This window comes from Ahaetulla prasina, chromosome 6, assembly GCF_028640845.1.
Source record: "Ahaetulla prasina isolate Xishuangbanna chromosome 6, ASM2864084v1, whole genome shotgun sequence".
Taxonomy (NCBI): domain Eukaryota; kingdom Metazoa; phylum Chordata; class Lepidosauria; order Squamata; family Colubridae; genus Ahaetulla; species Ahaetulla prasina.
This window is the reverse complement of record NC_080544.1, coordinates 93,907,034-93,925,877: the sequence shown is the minus strand read 5'-3', so window position 1 is coordinate 93,925,877 and position 18,844 is coordinate 93,907,034. Positions and strand designations below refer to the sequence as shown.

The window sequence follows — 18,844 nt, the reverse complement described above, 5'->3', positions numbered from 1 at the left end:
CATCCAATTGATTGAAATGCTGGTGGAAAAAATTAAGAGAGTGCGAGCCCAAAACTCAGGGACCATCCTTTTGCAGCCAAGGGCATGTAATCCTGGGGTTGGTCCACCATTATGTATTCTGTTGTTATAAATGATTTGAGCCTTCAAATCAGTATTGACCTCTGGTGACTACCTGGTCAATTCCATGCAGCTTTTTGGGCGAGATTTTGAAAGTGGTTTTCTCTACCATCTTCTTCTTAGGGCTGAAAGAGACTGACCAAGGTCACCTAGTTGGCTTTCATGACTAAGGCAGGATGTCGTGTCCCACTTCCCCTCCGACGACCGGGTCTAGGAAGTCCGTATCAAGCGTGGCAATGAAGTCTCTGCAGCTTTGCCAAATTCCTTCCAGATTTCTCAGGGCAGGCAGGAATCCAAGTTGTGACTTCAGCAAACTAGATGAGACTTTGCTTGACTCAAAGTTGGAATGCCAAAAGCAGGTCCTTTATATAGGCTGTGGGGTGTGGCTCCATGACTCAGCATTTATCCAGGCCTGCCCCTCCCTTCCTTCTGCTGGCGTCGCCTCTCAGATCTCCGGAAGCAAGGATCCTCCCACTTTGAATTGTCTTCTGCTGTTTGAGAAAGGGAGGGGTCAGAAGGAGTAGGCCCGAGTAATTCCAATCCGTGGCTGACTTCCTCTGATGGCTGAGCCAAAGGAACACACGCCGTATGAGTGAGGTTTGTTTGTTCATTCCTGACATCCTGTCCGGGCATGGGGCCAGGGCCGGGGGCTGGAGGCATGACAGGCCGTTCATCTTCATTATCAGACTCAGAGTCTGATAGCAGACCCGGGACAAGACGGCCCGGCTGAGGAGAGGAGGGAGGACGAGGCACAACACAGGACTAGAACTCACAATCTTCCACATTCTAGCCTGGTGCTTTAACCACTAGACCAATTTGGAGTATTCCTAGATCAGATAGTTCTATTGCTTGCCTTTGACATTGCCATCCGGTTTTCTTTTAAAATGGACCTCTTTTTATTTTTGTGTTTTCCCGTGCTAGCAATTATTAGTTGTATTAGAATTCTTTTTTTTTTTTATTGCTGTTGGTATTTTCTTGAAAGCAGTCTGGGATCTTGGAAGAAGAAAAGTGAGATAGAAATACGAATAATCCAGAATATCCTAGTGGGAGAAAAGTGAAAGATGAAATTATAAAAATGGCAGCCATCACTGTGTGATTGAAGCTGTGACGGTGGATTTTTTTACTCCTCCACAGAGACCCATCATTATTATCATCATAGCAATCACAATAACAATAGCACTTAAACTTATATACCTCTTTGTAGTGCTTTACAACGCTCTCTAAGTCAGGAGTCCCCAACCTTGGCAACTTTAAGCCTGGTGGATTTCAACTCCCAGAATTCCCCAGCCAGCTTTGCTGGCTGGGGTATTCTGGGAGTTGAAGTCCACCAGGCTTAAAGTTGCCAAGGTTGAGGACCCCTGCTCTAAGTAGTTTACAAAGTTTGTTAGAGTTGTTTTCATAGGAACTTTTACAATGTTTTACAATGCTTATAATGTTTTATAATGTTTCTAATATGTATTAGTTTGTGTTAATATGAAAAGGGGAAGATGTTACAGCTTTTTTCATCAGAACTTTTACAATGTTTTACAATGCTTATAATGTTTTATAAGATTTTACAATGTCTTAATATGTGTTAGTTGTGTTAATATGAAAAGGGAAGATCTTACGGTGGTCATATCTGCTGTGTTGGCAGGATTAGTCTGAGATGCATTTCCTGCCTCTTCAGCTACTTCTGTGAGGTGTTTCCGGTTTCTGTCATATGCATATATATATATTTCTAATGATGGCTTATCAGGGCTTTTCGATTAAACTTCTTGAAACAGAATTGGCATATTGCCCTCAACAATTTGGGTCTTAATTTTACTGACCTTGGAAAGATGAAAGGCTGAGTCAACCTTGAGCCAGTCAGGATCGAACTCTTGGCAGTGGGCAGATCTAGTCTGTAATACTGCAATGTAACCACTGCTTCACCAAAACTCCTCATCCTCATCATGATCAGCATGCATAAATCAAAAATTGTTTTCTACCTGCATCTTACAAAGGTTATTCTGGATATCCTTTGTCTTGGCTAAGAATGACAGAAACATTTTGGCAAAGTTACTTCTGAAATTGCCACCAGCAAATCTACATTGTAAATCTGTAACTTAAGTAGATTGGGTTGTAAGAAATACCCGATGTTAAGACACTATGTTGATCCAATTGGACCTGCCATTATCCAGGATTTAAAATTAGAACTATTTCCAATTCTCTTTGGAAATTCCAGGGATCAAAACTGGAACTTTATGCTCAAAGCACTATGATATGGTCCCTCCCCTGCAAAATTACACTTTCTTATTCTGAAATATTGGCTAAGCTTACTTACTTTGATTATTCCACATGATTAGCAGTTTTATTAGTATTTGGGCATGTCTTAAGTTCTTCCCCTTTTGAACCTGTTCTCTCTGTATCTTTCCATTCCCCGTTTTCTTCTTCTTTTTCCTTCTTGCAGGAGCTTACAAGGAAGAAGTGACCACAGAAGTGTCAGAAAAGCTCCCCTTCAGATTCACAAGGATGTGGCTTTGAATTGCTCTGGACCTTTGACGAAGTGGATTGTTTATCTTTCAAAATTCATGCTGTGCAGTTTTGTTCCTGGAACTAATTGACCTTTGCAATTCTACCTGGTGTTCTTCCTCTTGCCGTTGTTCTCACAATGAGCGGCATTTTCTCATACTTGGACCCCCGGCGGATCCAGTGGGGAGCCACATGGTATGCCATGCACTCAAGAATCCTTCGCACCAAACCGGTAGAATCCATGCTGGAAGGCACAGGCACCACCACCCATGGAACAAAACTGGCCCAGGTACTCACCACCCTGGATTTGGTTTCTTTAGGCGTTGGAAGTTGTGTGGGGACTGGCATGTATGTGGTTTCTGGCCTCGTTGCTAAGGAGATGGCAGGCCCTGGAGTCATCGTTTCCTTCATCATTGCTGCTGTAGCCTCCATCTTGTCTGGTGAGTCTTTCCTCAATATACTATACCACACTACATTTACCTCAGGGGTATCAAACTCAGGACCCGCAGGCCGGATGTGTCATGTGCTGGCCAGCCCCACTCCCATTTTAGCAAAGGGGGAAAAACTTGCAATACGTCATGTGATGACAACGTGTCGTTGCGAGTTTGACACCCCTGATTTATATTATACTTTTTTCCGACGCAATTATTCTACCCTCCTGTGACAGAGACGCTTCTTGAGGCCTCTTCTATTATTTTTGAAAATCAGTTTATGTGTTTATTTTTTTTAAAAAAAGTTTTTTATTAATAATACAAATTAAAAACAGTGGACATAGTGTGACATCTCCGGTTTAAACATTTTCATCAAGTTTTACCTTATAATTAATACACTTCCTTATCTCTATACAAATTTACACTAATTATCACATTTCAATTACATTTGTTCTTTCATCTATGTAGTTTAAATCGATATCTAATTCAATCGTGTCTATCGTAACAAATTAACCTAAAAACTTCAAAACATTTTGCTCATCAATAGTCCTTTATCCCAGCATTTCTCCTCCTCTCCTGCCAATAACAAAAATTTTTCCAGATTTGTTCCAGGCAAGATGTGTTGTATTTTTTTGAAGACACCTCATTTGAAGGATGTATACCATTGCTCTTCTTTACTAATTCTTTTAATTAGAAATAATATACGGCCACTTATCTTAAACGTGTAACTCTATATTTAAGACTCCCTGCCTCGAGTCTTTCTAACTAAATTGCTTATCACCATCATTTTAATCTTCTCTCTTTCTCCATTCTGTGCCTCTGGTATCTCTTGATTATGAGTTTTTTTTCTAAAAACTTCCATAGGTCATGACTTCTAAAGTCCAATGGGGCACATGAACCCAATCCCTTTTTCACTCTGCTCCATCCCACTGCCAAATTCCATAGCAAATTGCTCTTCTCAAGGACAAACGTTGTACAAATATGTTTCAGGTAATCCACTTGATTTCCTAAGTATCTGGCTTGGTGCTGAGATATGCTTAAACCTCCACCTTCAGGTAGAATCAACAAGTCCGATAAGACCACTCTAGTAGTGAGTGCTTGGAATTGCTCCAATCTTAAGATCAGGGGGCTGAGATCAGAAGGAGGGGTTTACTCATCTTGGTCTTCTTGCTATAGAAAGCCTACTCCTTGCCCATCAAACTTGTGCCGTTCCCTGTTAGAACAGAACAGAACAGAACAGAATAGAACAGAACAGAACAGAACAGAACAGAACAGAACAGAACAGAACAGAACAGAACAGAACAGAACAGAATAGAATAGAATTCTTTATTGGCCAAGTGTGATTGGACACACAAGGAATTTGTCTTCGGTGCATATGGTCTCAGTGTACATTAAAGAAAAGATACGTTCCTCAAGAATCATATGGTACAACACTTAATGATAGTCATAGGGTACAAATAAGCAATCAGGAAACAATATCAATATCAATATAAATCGTAAGGATACAAGCAACAAAATTACAGTCATACAGTCATAAGTGGAAGGAGATGGGTGATGGGAACGATGATAGCTTTTTTTTGGAAGTAAGTTAAGATAGATCTTCCCAAAAGACTTTTTAGCAAGTTAAGATAATGCTCTAGGAATTCTTCGTTACTACTCCAGTTTAGGTTAAAGCCGATTATTGACTCTAAATGCCTACATTATGATTTGAATTGTCTTATGATGTTTTATTCATACGTATACCATCAAGAAACACATACTGTAATTGCAATAGCATTAATATTGAATGAATAAATAAATGAATAATATATCCTGATTCTAATCCCCTAAATCAGGGGTGTCAAATTCAAGGCCCGTGGGCCAGATCTGGCCCACAGGGTGCTAAAATCTGACCCGCGGGGCCCTCCCGGCTCCGTTGCTGGCAGAGTGCTAGCAAACCAAACTACTAGCAAAAGTGGCATTTGATCACACTAATGTCGTCAATCTGGCCACGCCATGCTCCCCCCCACAAAGTCAAACACAACCCTCATGCAGCCCTCAATGAAATTGAGTTTGACACCCCCTGCCCTAAATATAAGTCTTAACATTCCTACCCTGTCTATCAACGAGAGTCTAGAACCAAGGGAGACCACTGTGCCACAGATAGCTGGATGCGAGTCCCTCTTTGTGAAGTGGGGCCGGGGGATGCAGGTGGGTTTACTGATCACATACCTGGCTCCTTGCTGCGTGACAGAAGCCCTGCCCGAGCTGCTGGATGTGATCGCCGGGACGGTGGTGGAGACCCCCAGACTTATGGTCATAGGGGACTTCAATCTACCGTCGGCGGGAGTGGCATCCATGTCAGCTCGGGAGTTCATGGCCTCCATGACGGCCTTGAACCTGACCCAGTTAGTTGACGGTCCCACTCACATCGGGGGAAACACTCTGGACTTGATTTTCGTCTCTGGCCAGTGGTTGAATGATCTGGAGTTAGGGGAGTTAGTTATCAGACCCTTTGTCATGGTCAGATCATTCGCTCCTTCAGCTGGACTTTCGAACCGCCGACCCCTGCCACAGGGAGACGGAACCGACTCATTGGTTCCGTCCCAGGCGCCTGATGGACCCTGAGAGGTTCCAGACGGAGCTTGGGCCATTCCCTGAGGATTTGGCTCACGACTCGGTTGGGGATCTAGTTGCCGCCTGGGATCGGGCAGCGGCTGGTGCTCTAGACCGAGTTGTGCCTTTGCGGCCTCTGACCCGGTGCCGATCTCGTTTAGCCCCTTGGTACTCTGAGAGGTTGAGGGCGCCGGAGATGTCGCCTAGAGAGTATCTGGAGGTCCAGCCGCTCCGAATCTGACCGGACACTAGTTAGGTCCTATATTCGGACCTAACTAGTGGCAATGAGGGTGGCGAAACGGGAATATTTTTCCACTCTCATTGCATCAGCAGATAACCACCCAGCCGCCCTGTTTAGGGTGACCCGCTCGCTCCTTCAACAGGGAGCAGTGGAGGATCCCTTACAGGGTCGAGCTGAGGAGTTTGGGCAGTATCTGTTTGATAAAATCACTCAGATTCGGGAAGGGTTGGACACTGATTGGGTAGATCCAGGCGGGATGGGAGAGGCAGGTCTTGGGGTTACTATCTGGGACGAGTTTGATTCTGTGGCTTCTGAGGATGTGGACAGGATACTGGGGGGACTGAATGCGACCACATGTTTATTGGACCTGTGTCCCTCCTGGTTGGTACTGGCCACCCAGGAGGTGACACGAGGCTGGCTCCAGGGAATTATGAACGCTTCTTTGATGGAGGGTGTTTTCCCTACCACCTTGAAAGAGGCGGTGGTGCGGCCCCTCCTCAAGAAGCCCTCCCTGGATCCAGCTATTTTAGGAAATTACTGTCCTGTCTCCAACCTTTGTTTTGTGGCGAAGGTTGTTGAGAGTGTGGTTGCACGTCAGTTGCCCCAGTACCTGGATGAAACCATCTATCTTGATCCGTTCCAGTCTGGTTTCCGGCCTGGATACGGCACGGAAACAGCCTTGGTCGCGTTGGTTGATGATCTCTGGAGGGCTCGGGACAGAGGTTGTTCCTCTGTCCTGGTCCTATTAGATCTCTCAGCGGCTTTTGATACCATCGACCATGGTATCCTGCTGTGCCGGCTCGGGGGACTTGGAGTGGGAGGCACCATTCATCGGTGGTTCTCCTCCTACCTCTCCGACTGGTCGCAGACGGTGTTGACAGGAGGGCAGAGATCGGCCCTGAGGCGCCTCTTGTGTGGGGTGCCGCAAGGGTCGGTTCTCTCGCCTCTTCTGTTCAACATCTACATGAAGCCGCTGGGCGAGATCATCTGTGGTTTTGGGGTGAGTTGTCACCTATACGCTGATGACACTCAGCTGTATATTTCCACCCCAACCACCCCAACGAGGCTGTTGAAGTGATGTCCCAGTGCCTGGAAGCCGTACGGATCTGGATGGGGAGAAACAGACTCAGACTCAATCCCACCAAGACGGAGTGGCTGTGGATGCCGGCAGCCCGATACAGTCAGCTAGTTCCATCGCTGACCGTTGGGGGCAAGTCATTGGTTCCCACGGAAAGGGCGCACAATCTGGGTGTCCTCCTGGATGCACGGCTGTCTTTAGAAGAACATATGACGGCCGTCGCCAGGGGGGCTTTCTATCAGGTTCGCCTGATACGCCAGTTGCGCCCCTTTCTGGATCGGGCTTCCTTATGCACAGTCACCCATGCCCTTGTTACATCCCACCTGGACTACTGCAATGCTCTCTACATGGGGCTCCCCTTGAAGGGGACCCGGAGGCTTCAACTGGTCCAGAATGCGGCTGTGCGGGTGATAGAGGGAGCACCTCATGGCTCCCATGTGACACCTCTCCTGCGCAGTCTGCACTGGCTCCCAGTGATCTTCCGGGTCCAATTCAAGGTGCTTGTTGTCACCTTCAAAGCGCTCCATGGCTTAGGACCCAGGTATTTACGGGACCACCTACTGCCGCCAGTAGCCTCACACCGACCAGTGCGCTCTCACAGAGAGGGCCTCCTCCGAATACCGTCAGCCAAACAATGTCGGCTAGCGACCTCCAGGGGGAGGGCCTTCTCTGTGGGGGCTCCCGCCCTCTGGAATGAGCTGCCTCCGGGGCTTCGTCAACTCCTCGACCTCCGGACTTTTAGCCACGAGTTGAAGACGCTATTGTTTCAACGTGCAGGACTAGCTTGAACATAGTTTTAATTTTAGGGTTTTAATTAGGGTTTTAAACGGGGTTTTAAACTGTATTTAAATTTTTAGGCCGTTGTTGAATCAGTTTTTTATATAGTTTTTAAATTTGTATTGTATGTACCGTTTTTATTGGCTGTGAACCGCCCTGAGTCCTTCAGGAGAAGGGCGGTATACAAATATAATAAATAAATAAATAAATAAATAAATTCTGTCATTGAAGTTCTGCTATATTCACCAGAAAGCTCTTAGAATTTTCTCCCCCAATCTCTTGAAAAAGAAGAACAAGAGCAGTGGTTCTCAACCTTTTCTTCACCAGGGAACCCTTTTAAATACCTTTTGCGGCCATGTACCCCCAAGGCTTAAGATTTAAATCATAACATTTTCAAGCTTTTGTGGACCCCATGTGATGACATCATGCCCCCCCCCCCAGGGGTCCAGGGATCACAGGTTGAGAAACTCTACTCTAGAAGGTCCTGTAGACTGTCTATCGGAGCAAGCATGCAAGAAAATTTAAAAATTGTGTACTCTCCTTTACATGAGTCAATTCAGGTTTCATAATCCAGTCCTAGATATATTTTTTTTATTTGAATTTATATCCCGCCCTTCTCCAAAGACTCAGGGCAGCTTACACAATGTTAAGCAATAGTCTTCATCCATTTGTATATTATATACAAAGTCAACTTATTGCCCCCAACAATCTGGGTCCTCATTTTACCTACCTTATAAAGGATGGAAGGCTGAGTCGATCTTGGGCCTGGTGGGACTTGAACTTGCAGTAATTGCAAGCAGCTGTGTTAATAACAGGCTGCATTAGCCTGTTGAGCCACCAGTCAATAAAGTCAATATTTTTTTAAAAAAAACAAACACTTTCCATAGCCGAAGGGAAGTTTCCCATCAATCAGTGTTATGCTCAACCATTGACTGGATGTGTGTACTGTTGTTGGATCTATCAACAATTATTAGCCTGGAAAATATAGGTTTATCAAAGATATACCTCTCTTTGAACTTCTAGCAATCCAGAGAGACTTCCGATCCAATCCAACAAGTTTATACTGCTTAGGTGTCCCAGATTGAGTGGTATACAATGGCTTCATCTGCAAAACATGGTTAAATGTTAAAGGGTGTGGCAATGTATTGCTGCTACTCATACAGGTCAAAAAAAGCAAGCCATGCTGAAAAGAGCTTTTGCATAGTATGATACCAACTACTATTGTATTGCATCTATCAATAAAATGTTAATGATAAACACCACTATTATAAAATATTTCATCTAATGTTGGGGTTTTTTAAAATAAAGACTTCTGTCTAAACAGTGGTGTGGGTTTTTTTACTGTCTTTGTGCAGTATTTTTTGAGGCTAGTTTTGTGACATAGGCCCAAATAGGTAGTAGGAAATTCAGTCAGTGATAAAACAAACAAACTTTATTCGAACAGCTGAGAATTACTTCATTCTCAGCATAGTTCAACTAAATGAAAGCAAATTCCTCCCAACACAAATTCCTCGGTCCTCTCATCAACTTTGGTCCAATTAGCAAACTGCCAAAGGCCTTTCTTGGCAAACATTCAGACGACACCGATACAAAATAAATGCAAGAAGACGGAGCTATCAACATTGTTTTCCGGCAAAGCCCAAATGCTGTTGCTGGTCTGTTTTAAGCTTATGGAAGGGGCAATCATCTCTTGACCCTACTCCTGAGTCTTCCTTTTTGATTGAGCTGCTCTTGCCTTCTGGCAGCTCTTCTCATGCGTGCATTAGGAACAGGCTCCTCCTGTTTCTCTGCCTCACTAATATCAGTCTCTGGAGGTTCTGGAATCTGCACCTCACTCCCCAATGGCCCTGGCCCCACCTCAGCCTCCAATGCAAAGCCCTCATCTGGGCCTTCCCCAGCCTCCAGGACTGGCCCCCGCTCTTCCTCAGCCTCATTGCTGTCCGACTCCGTTGCCAGTTCCATAGGCTGCTGGCGGACCACAACAGTTAGAGTTCTCATTAGAAATTAGCTGGGGTAGATGTGACAAATACCAAGCAAAATAAGGTAGAACCTTCATCCGGCAGTTTTGCTTTTTGTTTTTTGCACTTGTTCCAAATGGCAGGCTCCTTTGCACATCTGCTTCTTGTAGGAAAGTAAATTAATTTCTCTGTTTCTCATTAATAGGTGACCTTGTGATATATAAGAGTCCAGATGTTATATCAGGAAAACAGGTGTGCTTATCAAGCTAGGCTGGTGATAAGGACAAGAGAATTCTAAACCCTGGAAAAGATAATGCCCTTCTTGAGACATTTTCTGGATTTTCCCGTCAAATTAATATTTGTTTTAATTGTGGTTTGTTGAATCAGTCAATAAATAATAGCTGAAACCTCCTGTAACAATAACTCATTTTGGTTATTGAATGAAGCAAGGATGAGCAAACTTTCTCAGCCTCCTCTTTCTCCTCCTCCTCCTCCTCCTCCTTCTCTCCTCCTCCTCCTCCTTCTCTCCTCCTCCTCCTCCTCCTCCTCCTCCTCATTAATTCTTCTAATTATTCTTCCTCTTCCTCTTCTTTTTACAATATTATTGGGATAGAACTCATGTTACATTGTCATACTGCGTAGAAAAATTGTGGCTTTGGAGATTAAGGATTTTAAAGATAGAAGTGGTGTGTTACAAAGGCTTAGAGGCTTAACACATCCATTTTGTCTTCCCATTCTAGGAAAAAATAAGCTAACAATCCCAGCACTGATTTTGCCACTGAATTTTAGAGTCACAACAATCTCTGACTGTTGCTCAAGGCCACAATATGAAGACTCGGATTCCTATGCAGTTCGCCTTATTATACCTAGCATTGAATTGTAAATTACAAAGCAAAATGAAAGACCGGTTTCACACAACTCCTTAAGTCAAAAGAAAAAAGAAAAAAGAAAAGAAGAATTATGTGAGTCCAGCCACAATAAAGAATACATGAAAGAATAAGACAAGAGCAATAGCACTTAGACTTATATACCGCGTTACAGTGCTTTACAGCCCTCTTTAAGCAGTTTACAGAGTCAGCCTATTGCCCCCAACAATCTGGGTCCTTATTTTACCAACCTAGAAAAGATGGGCTGAGTCATCCTTGAGCCTAGTGGCATTTGAACTGCCAAATTGCAGGCACCAGCAGTCAGCAGAAGTAGCCTGCAGTTCTGCATTCTAACCACTGCGACAACGAGGCTCTTCTGCTTTGTAGTTATTAAAGCACATGACCGCTGGGCTGTTTCAACTGAAGTATAGTCAGCGTCACTATGAAGATGCACTTACTTGTATATCATTTAAGCAAAAGGTTTTTTTAATCTGAACTTAACAGAGTTCAGCTCTCATAAGGCAACCCCGGAATATGTCTGGTGGAAGCTCATGGCTGATCCTTGCAACTGCATCTATCTCTGTATCTGTTACATTTGTATACTAACCATTCTACAAAGACATCCAATTTAAAACACCTCCTGTACAATTAAAAATTTCCAATACACTTGAAACATTCACAGTTACTCCTAAATATCCCTGATAAAGTCAGTATCAAATCGTCACAACATAGATGTTGACAACAATAACTGAAGAATCCCCATAATAATAGAACCGTCAACCAATTGATAACAAGCAACGACATATGATACTGTCTTTCTTCTGATCATTGGAAGAATTAATGGAATCTCCATCCATTTCATACCATTGCATTCCCTTTTTCATCCACTGGATCAAAAGCATAGCTGTAAACTGTATTGCTAGATTTTAAGAGGCATCCCGAAATTAAAGTGCAATGTTATAATCAAGCTTTAGATTTAAAGCTGTTTTTAGTGAGTGGGGATTGTATTGCAATGTATAGTTGAAGGTGTACTGTTTTTCTGATTAACCATGGGGTTGTTCTGTAGCAGGAGTGTCAAACTCAAGGCCCGCAGGCCAGAGGCAGCCCACAGGGTGCTTAGATCTGGTTCATGGGACTACCCTGGAAACAGCGAAGGACTGGCCTGCGGTGACTCTGCCAGCAAAAACGGAGCTCGGAAGGGTCGCATGCAGCCCCCCCAAGCTCCGTTTTCGCTGGCAGAGTGTTTGGGCCACCACAGCCGCCCTCAACATGAGTGATGTCGAGCTGGCCATATTCACCCTGGCCACTCCCACCCAGCTCCTCCGAGGTGAAACACAATCCTGCTGCAGATGAAATCAAGTTTGACACCCCTGTTCTATAGGAAGCAAAATTGCTAAGAGGAAGCTTCATTGGTCTTAGAACAAGTGCAGATTTTATATACATTCGGTTACAGTTTACATTTGTACAGTTCCCAAATTTATCTGCAAATAATAGAATAGAATAGAATTTTTACTGGCCAAGTGTGATTGGACACACAAGGAATTTGTCTTGGTGCATATGCTCTCAGTGTACATAAAAGAAAAGATACTTCATCAAGGTACAACACTTACAACACTTAATGATGGTCATAGGGTACAAATTTAACAATGATATAACACTTAATGATGATCATAGGGTACAAATTTAACAATGATATAACGCTTAATGATAGTCATAGGATACAAATAAACATCAGGAAACAATATCAATATAAATCATAAGGATTACCAGCAACAAAGTTACAGTCATACAGTCATTAGTGGAAGAAGATGGATGATGGGAACGATGAGAAGATTAATAGTGCAGATTTAGTAAATAGTTTGACAGTGTTGAGGGAATTATTTGTTTAGCAGAGTGATGGCGTTCGGGAAAAAACTGTTCTTGTGTCTAGTTGTTCTGGTGTGCAGTGCTCTACAGTGTCGTTTTGAGGGTAGGAGTTGAAACAGTTTATGTCCAGGATGTGAGGGGTCTGTAGATATTTTCCCAGCCCTCTTTTTGACTCGTGCAGTATGCAGGTCCTCAATGGAAGGCAGGTTGGTAGCAATTATTTTTTCTGCAGTTCTAATTGTCCTCTGAAGTCTGTGTCTTTCTTGTTGGGTTGCAGAACCAAACCAGACAGTTATAGAGGTGCAATGCCAGACTTAATAATTCCTCTGTAGAATTACTGAATCCAAAAAAGGAAAGGCGACAAATTCTTAGAGGAAGAAACTGAAATTTTCCATAAGAAATGTTAAAAAGTGTTGAATGTTCAATACTAGGCATAATGAGTAAGTGAAAAGAGACCTATATGTTCACTTATTATTATACAGCAGCTACTTCAAGTGTCAGAGATGAAATGCAAATAAAAATTAGAAAAGACTATTTGCAGCTCCGAGTTGAACGGTGGAATCCTTGGTGATCTTTGAGCTTAGCTTTTTTCTTGCAGAAATTTCATTACCCAAGAAGGTAGCTTCTAGCACTGATGTTGTTACTTAGTTGGGTAATGAAATGTTTGCAAAACAACCAAGCTCAGAGAGCACCAAAAAAACCACAACCCAAAAAAAAGATTACTTTTGACTAAGCCTCAAATGCAATTCTTACAAAGAAGATGCAGTTCGGAAGAGTATCGTCTAAAAATGAGCATTAATAACAAATCAGGTGTTTCATTAATTGCAAAGTTGCTTTCTGAAGGTTTTGGAGACTGGAGGCACACAGCATTAGCAGAAAATGCAGCAATTATTCCTGAGTAGGTTTTGTAAGCACCTCTGAGGAAGAAACCAGATTATAAGAGTCGTGTTTTTGAATATTAACGATCAAAACAACTCTTGGATGGTTTCCCCGGGGAACCTAAAACGTATTATTTTTCTTTCACCTGGTTTTGAATGAAGAAATTATTGGATGTCATAGTCAACTCAATTAAAATATCTCATGTTGAAGCTACTTAATTTGTAGGATCAGGTGAAGAGGTGACTTCTTTTCTCTCTCTCTGAGTAAAGAAACGGCTAAAAGATTGAGGTGCACAGGCTGTGAAAAAGAAATATGGATGAGGATCCATTTTGATCCCTGGGCTGGTTTGTGTATTATCCCCATCATAAATGCAGGCCCTTCATCCTGCATTTATCGGAGGTGGGGAGGAAACACTATTATGCATATATATTTCAGTATCTCCTGTGAAAAGCCATTTCAGGTTTTTTTTCCCCATCCCTTTGTCTAGAGAAAATGCTAATGGGAAATATGAAATGTGAATAGTCAAGAGAGAATGACTATAAATAGGGATGAAAGCGAAGTATTTTCTTTCCCCATCTAGGTGGCTCCATATAGCGAGGAGCTGATCTTTATTCGTCATGAACGGGACAATTGGCTTTATTTAGGATAGACTAAACAATTGGTGACCCGCTGGGTCATTGTTTCAGACATATTTCTCTACCTACACAAAGAAACACAATGACCTAGGGCAAAAAAAAGGATGTGTGTGTGTGTGTGTGTGTGTGTGTGTGTGTGTGTGTGTGTGTGTAAATGACTTCTGACATTCTGCCAGCTTGATTGCAGCTGATTGTCCTCTGGCAGCCATTGATGGGACTGGTCTATGTGTCCTCCAAAGCAGGGGTCTCCAACCTTAGCAACTTTAAGACTTGTGGAGTTAAATTCCCAGAATTCCTGGAATTGAAGTCCACAAGTCTTAAAGTTGCCAAGGTTGGAGACCCCTGCTCCAACAGACTAGGGCAGAACCAGTCTATCTGATCTCCAGGAGTCAAAGGAAAGGTTGGTCTACCCAACCTCCAGAGGTTGAGGGGGGACCAATATATTGAACTTCTGGGTAGTGACACCTGAAACAACCACAAATTTGCCACATTTTAATCCCATGGGGTCTCAGATACTTGGCCGCCTAAAATGGAGCCTAAATTGTATGTTACTTCATTTCCACTCCCAGGTTTAATGCTTTAAGGAAGGCCTTGAATGAAAAATATTAATCCTAGTTCAGTGAGAATTCAGATTTTGCTTAAAATCTAATTTGAAATGTTTCAGACATGTTCTTCCCCTGCAAAAGAGGGTTTTGTTTCTGTACCTTACTTTAGAGGCATTGCCTATTTAAAATTCTCTTTCTGGGATTACATCAGAAGACGTAACTGCTGGTTTTGTTTTCTCTTACCCAACTCCTTATGCTCAACTCTGGTGGCTGCCCACAATATGATAAAGCTCCAGTGGAGTTCCTTTATGATCTATTCCTTGAGATTAAATAGTCCTGTAGAAATTCAAAGAGGCCACTGACTTGCAAAGAGATGCTTATTTTATGAAAGACTAGCTGATAACCTGGCATTGCCCAGGTATTTGTTTATCCCAATCCTGTATTAGACAGGAAGAGCAACTTCACCCTGAGCCCTGATTTCAGCGAGAATTAATCCGGACCAAACGTAATTTCTAATATTGGATTTTCCCCTTTACCAGAGGAAGCCCCCTTGTGGAATATTGTGAAGCTGTTACCATGACAACTTTACTGTGTTGTACAGAAGAATCCATTTTAGGGCAGTATAGTAGAAGCCATTTTAAGGCACAACAGGCTGTATCTTAACAGAACACACACACCCATGAGTGTTAGGGGTGTCTTACCCCCACAGTATACTATATAAACTTTTTGTATGATGTTGTGACAAAATAAATAAATAAATAAATAAACAGTATTTCTTTCCAGAGGGTAAGTCATCTGTGTACCAAGTTTGGTTGAAATTGCTCAAGCATTCTAGTGTTATGCTGGAACACACACACACACACACACATACACACACACACACACACAGAGAGAGAGAGAGAGAGAGAGCCATTTTTTTAGTATATAGATAAGGCATTCACACACATTCCTTGCCCCTCTTGAAATCCACCCAGGATGATTTTACCAAAAGTTGTCGTCACCATCACCAAAATATTTTTTTTAAAGAGGGGGCAAAGGAACCCACCAACAAGACATTGGAAAAAAATGTTTTGGGGGGGAAAAAAACACATAACATCCATTAATGTTGTTGTATTGTATTAATCAGCATTCAACCAAGGAAGATGTTACATAAATTAATTTCAATTACATCCTCTTTCATCAGATTGAAGGGAACTGCTGGAAAACATTGTAAACTGCAGGGGTTTATTTATGCTTACATGCAATGCATAAGAGAAACTATAAAATAGCAGGTGCCCCATCTAATGAAATATTGGCTAAGCCAGGGGTCTCCAACCTTGGCAACTTTAAGCCTGGCGGACCTCAACTCCCAGAATTCCCCAGCAAGGTTGGAGACACCTGGGCTAAGCCATGTGTTCCTTTACTAGCTGACAAATGTAGGTGGAAATGGGAGTCCCTAACTTCCCTCCTTGTAGTTTATCTAACATGGAACTTGCAAAGGAAAGAAACCGACAAAGTGAGGACAAATGGCTCGAAGAGTGGAAGAAATATAAATAAACACTAACATCTGGAACACAGCTGCATGATAAGATGTTATGACCAATATTCAGTAAGGCACCTTTTGCTAACTAAGGTGTAATTTTAGATGTATAGAACCAGGGGGGGAAAATGTTTTAAAAAGAAGCTATAAGAGCCAGAGGTTTTTAAAGTTATAGCCAGCTCGATTAAAAAAAAAAAACCACGAAATATGCAGCTGTTTTTATGGTTCCCAAATATTGTCACATTGATTTTCATACCAGCCATGTTTTGTTATTGCTTATGACTGGAGACAGGAAAAGAATTTAAATGGTTTCCACTTCCAAACAATTGATCTAAAGGTCTGTTTTGATTTTGTTAAAAAAGAAAAAAGAATGACGCCAAATTGAGCAAATTGGCTCCTAATTCGAAAGAACAGCACAGAGTCACATTAGAGCCTCTTGTTGAAAGCTCTGCTGTTGTTGTTGTTTTAATCAAATGGAAGAAACCTTCGCAGCCCACATGAATGCTGAATAAACCAATAATCAACAGCTGTATTCTTTTCACATAACACGGAATGACTTGGTTGCAGAAAAATTGGATTTCTTGCAGATAATGCCAGGCCTCCAAGTATCAGGAGGTATAAATCTACTGTTTTACACAGCAGGGGGAAAAGAGAAGAAACTAGATTTCTTCCACGATAGGTCAAAACATATTTTTGCTCTGTTAGGACATAATTGTTTTAAATACATAGCGCCTTATCTAAACATAACTATTAATTTGGCTTCTTTAGGAATAGACAATAGATTTATTCCCAAAGGAAGGGGCCGGGATAGCTCAGGCAGTAGAGAAGCCTGTTATTAGAACACAGAGCCTGCAATTACTGTAGGTTCGAGCCCGGCCCAAGGTTGACTCAGCCTTCCACCCTTTATAAGGTAGGTAAAATGAGGACCCAGATTGTTGGGGGGGCAATAAGTTGACTTTGTAAAAAAAAAAAATATACAAATAGAATGAGACTATTGCCTTATACATTGTAAGCCGCCCTGAGTCTTCGGAGAAGGGCGGGGTATAAATGTAAACAAAAACAAAAAAAAAGTGTCCCAGAATAATGTTGCAGAATCCAGTCTGGATTGATTACCAGGACCAGAGGTTTAGTCTTCCGAGCTTTTGGACTGGTGCTGGAGCCCATCCTCAAGCAACTTCTCTCTAGCAAAGTGTATGCTTTGGGCTAATATTTGGGCTCTTCTTTATGTGGTAAATTATGCATTGCAAGGATCACTTGGAGATGGGAGATACTTCCAATGTAATCTACCAGATCCCCTGCATGAATTGCCCCTGTGACTATGTAGGACAGATAGAGAGCTAACCATCAGACCGGGGTGGGTTCTACTTACCTTTACTACAGGTTCGCAACGGGAGCACATGCCCTTGATGATGTCGGGGCAGGTGGGTGGAACCTCCTGCCAGTTTTATAGAACCGGACAGAACCGGAAGCAACCCACCACTGCATCAGACTGCAAGAACTCAAGCGAAGCAGTCAGACGAAGAGATCCAAAATCATGAGTAGCCTCACATTGCAATGAACAAGGACATAATTTCAATGTTGCAGCTACTAAGATTGTTGGATGAGTAGGCACAAAACAGCCAGGGAAGCAATTGAAGCCTGGGAAAGTATTTAGGAGGAGAGGGCTTGGCAGCACAAGGAAACGACAGCCAATTTTATTGTTGTTAGTTGCAAAGTTTTGTCCGGCCCTTTGCGACCCCATGGACAACGTTCCTCCAGGCCTTCCTGTCCTCTACCATCCTCTGGAGTCCATTTAAGCTCACGCCTAATAGTCGGTTGCTATTAGTTAAATGGCATTTATGGCTGATGGCTGATGGCTACTGGCTGGAAGGATTTGGGACCCTGGCCAATGTAGGTGAATGACAGATATGGAAAAAGGACATTAAGAAGGACTGCCTTGTTTGCTCATTCTCTTCTTTTTATCCTGAACCCAGCAATGCCTCCAGATCCGTCTTGTTCCTGCCCACTTCTAATGGACTCATGATTCAATTTTTAAATTAACATCCGAAGGCATCCAGTGGAAATCTGCTTTAATTTTTTTTTTCATTTGTCACTAGACTGGCATGATGTCATCTCTTTTACTAATTTTAGATCTCTGCTCAAAAGCTACTTTTCTGGGGCAGCCTCCTGGCATCTTTTTGTGAGGGAGAGGAAAATGTTTCTGTTCTGTTATTTCTGCTGGCTTGAATTTTTCACCAGAAGCCTCTCAGTGTCTTTCCACTTCTATGGCCCATGCGCATTGTTAGCAATGGTGATAATAAGGATGAAGATGATGATGTCAACACCTTTAATTGGGCATGCGCAAAATTAGTCCAAAATGGTCAACATCTTCCAGATGCCAAGTATTTACAAAACATGTGTTGGGTCTGATTCTTTCAAGTGAAATGCTTTTATTTGATCTCTTTATTTATATTTATCTGGTAAATTAGTTCAACTACTTATTCATTGTTCGTGCAACCTATGGACTTTGAGTAATTGTTGGGTGAGCTGAGAGGTCTTTGCAGCTTTCCCTTTTTTTTTTTAATTGCATTTATATCCCGCCCTTCTCCGAAGACTCAGGGCGGCTTACATTATGTCAAGCAATAGTCTTCATCCATTTGTATATTATATACAAAGTCAACTTATTGCCCCCAACAATCTGGGTCCTCATTTTACCTACCTTATAAAGGATGGAAGGCTGAGTCAACCTTGGGCCTGGTGGGACTTGAACCTGCAGTAATTGCAAGCAGCTGCTGTTAATAACAGACTGCATTAGTCTGTTGAGCCACCAGAGGCCCCTTTCAGGTTGCCTTTCCAAAAGGATTGACC

The 18,844-nt window shown here is 42.6% G+C and overlaps 1 protein-coding gene across 2 annotated transcripts in view; it reads left to right on the top strand.

Annotated features, from left to right (window-relative positions):
- The window catches only part of SLC7A14 (solute carrier family 7 member 14), a 73,839-nt gene that overhangs the window by 28,142 nt on the left and 26,853 nt on the right, over nt 1-18,844 (top strand). The window contains exons 1-2 of one of the 2 annotated variants that reach the window (XM_058189177.1): nt 381-714; nt 2,546-3,047. In XM_058189177.1, the coding sequence (XP_058045160.1) occupies nt 2,747-3,047 (301 nt within the window). In that variant the 5' untranslated portion in view covers nt 381-714; nt 2,546-2,746. Of the gene's footprint in view, nt 1-380; nt 715-2,545; nt 3,048-18,844 lie in introns of those variants that run through there. The other variant, XM_058189175.1, reaches the window with a different exon arrangement.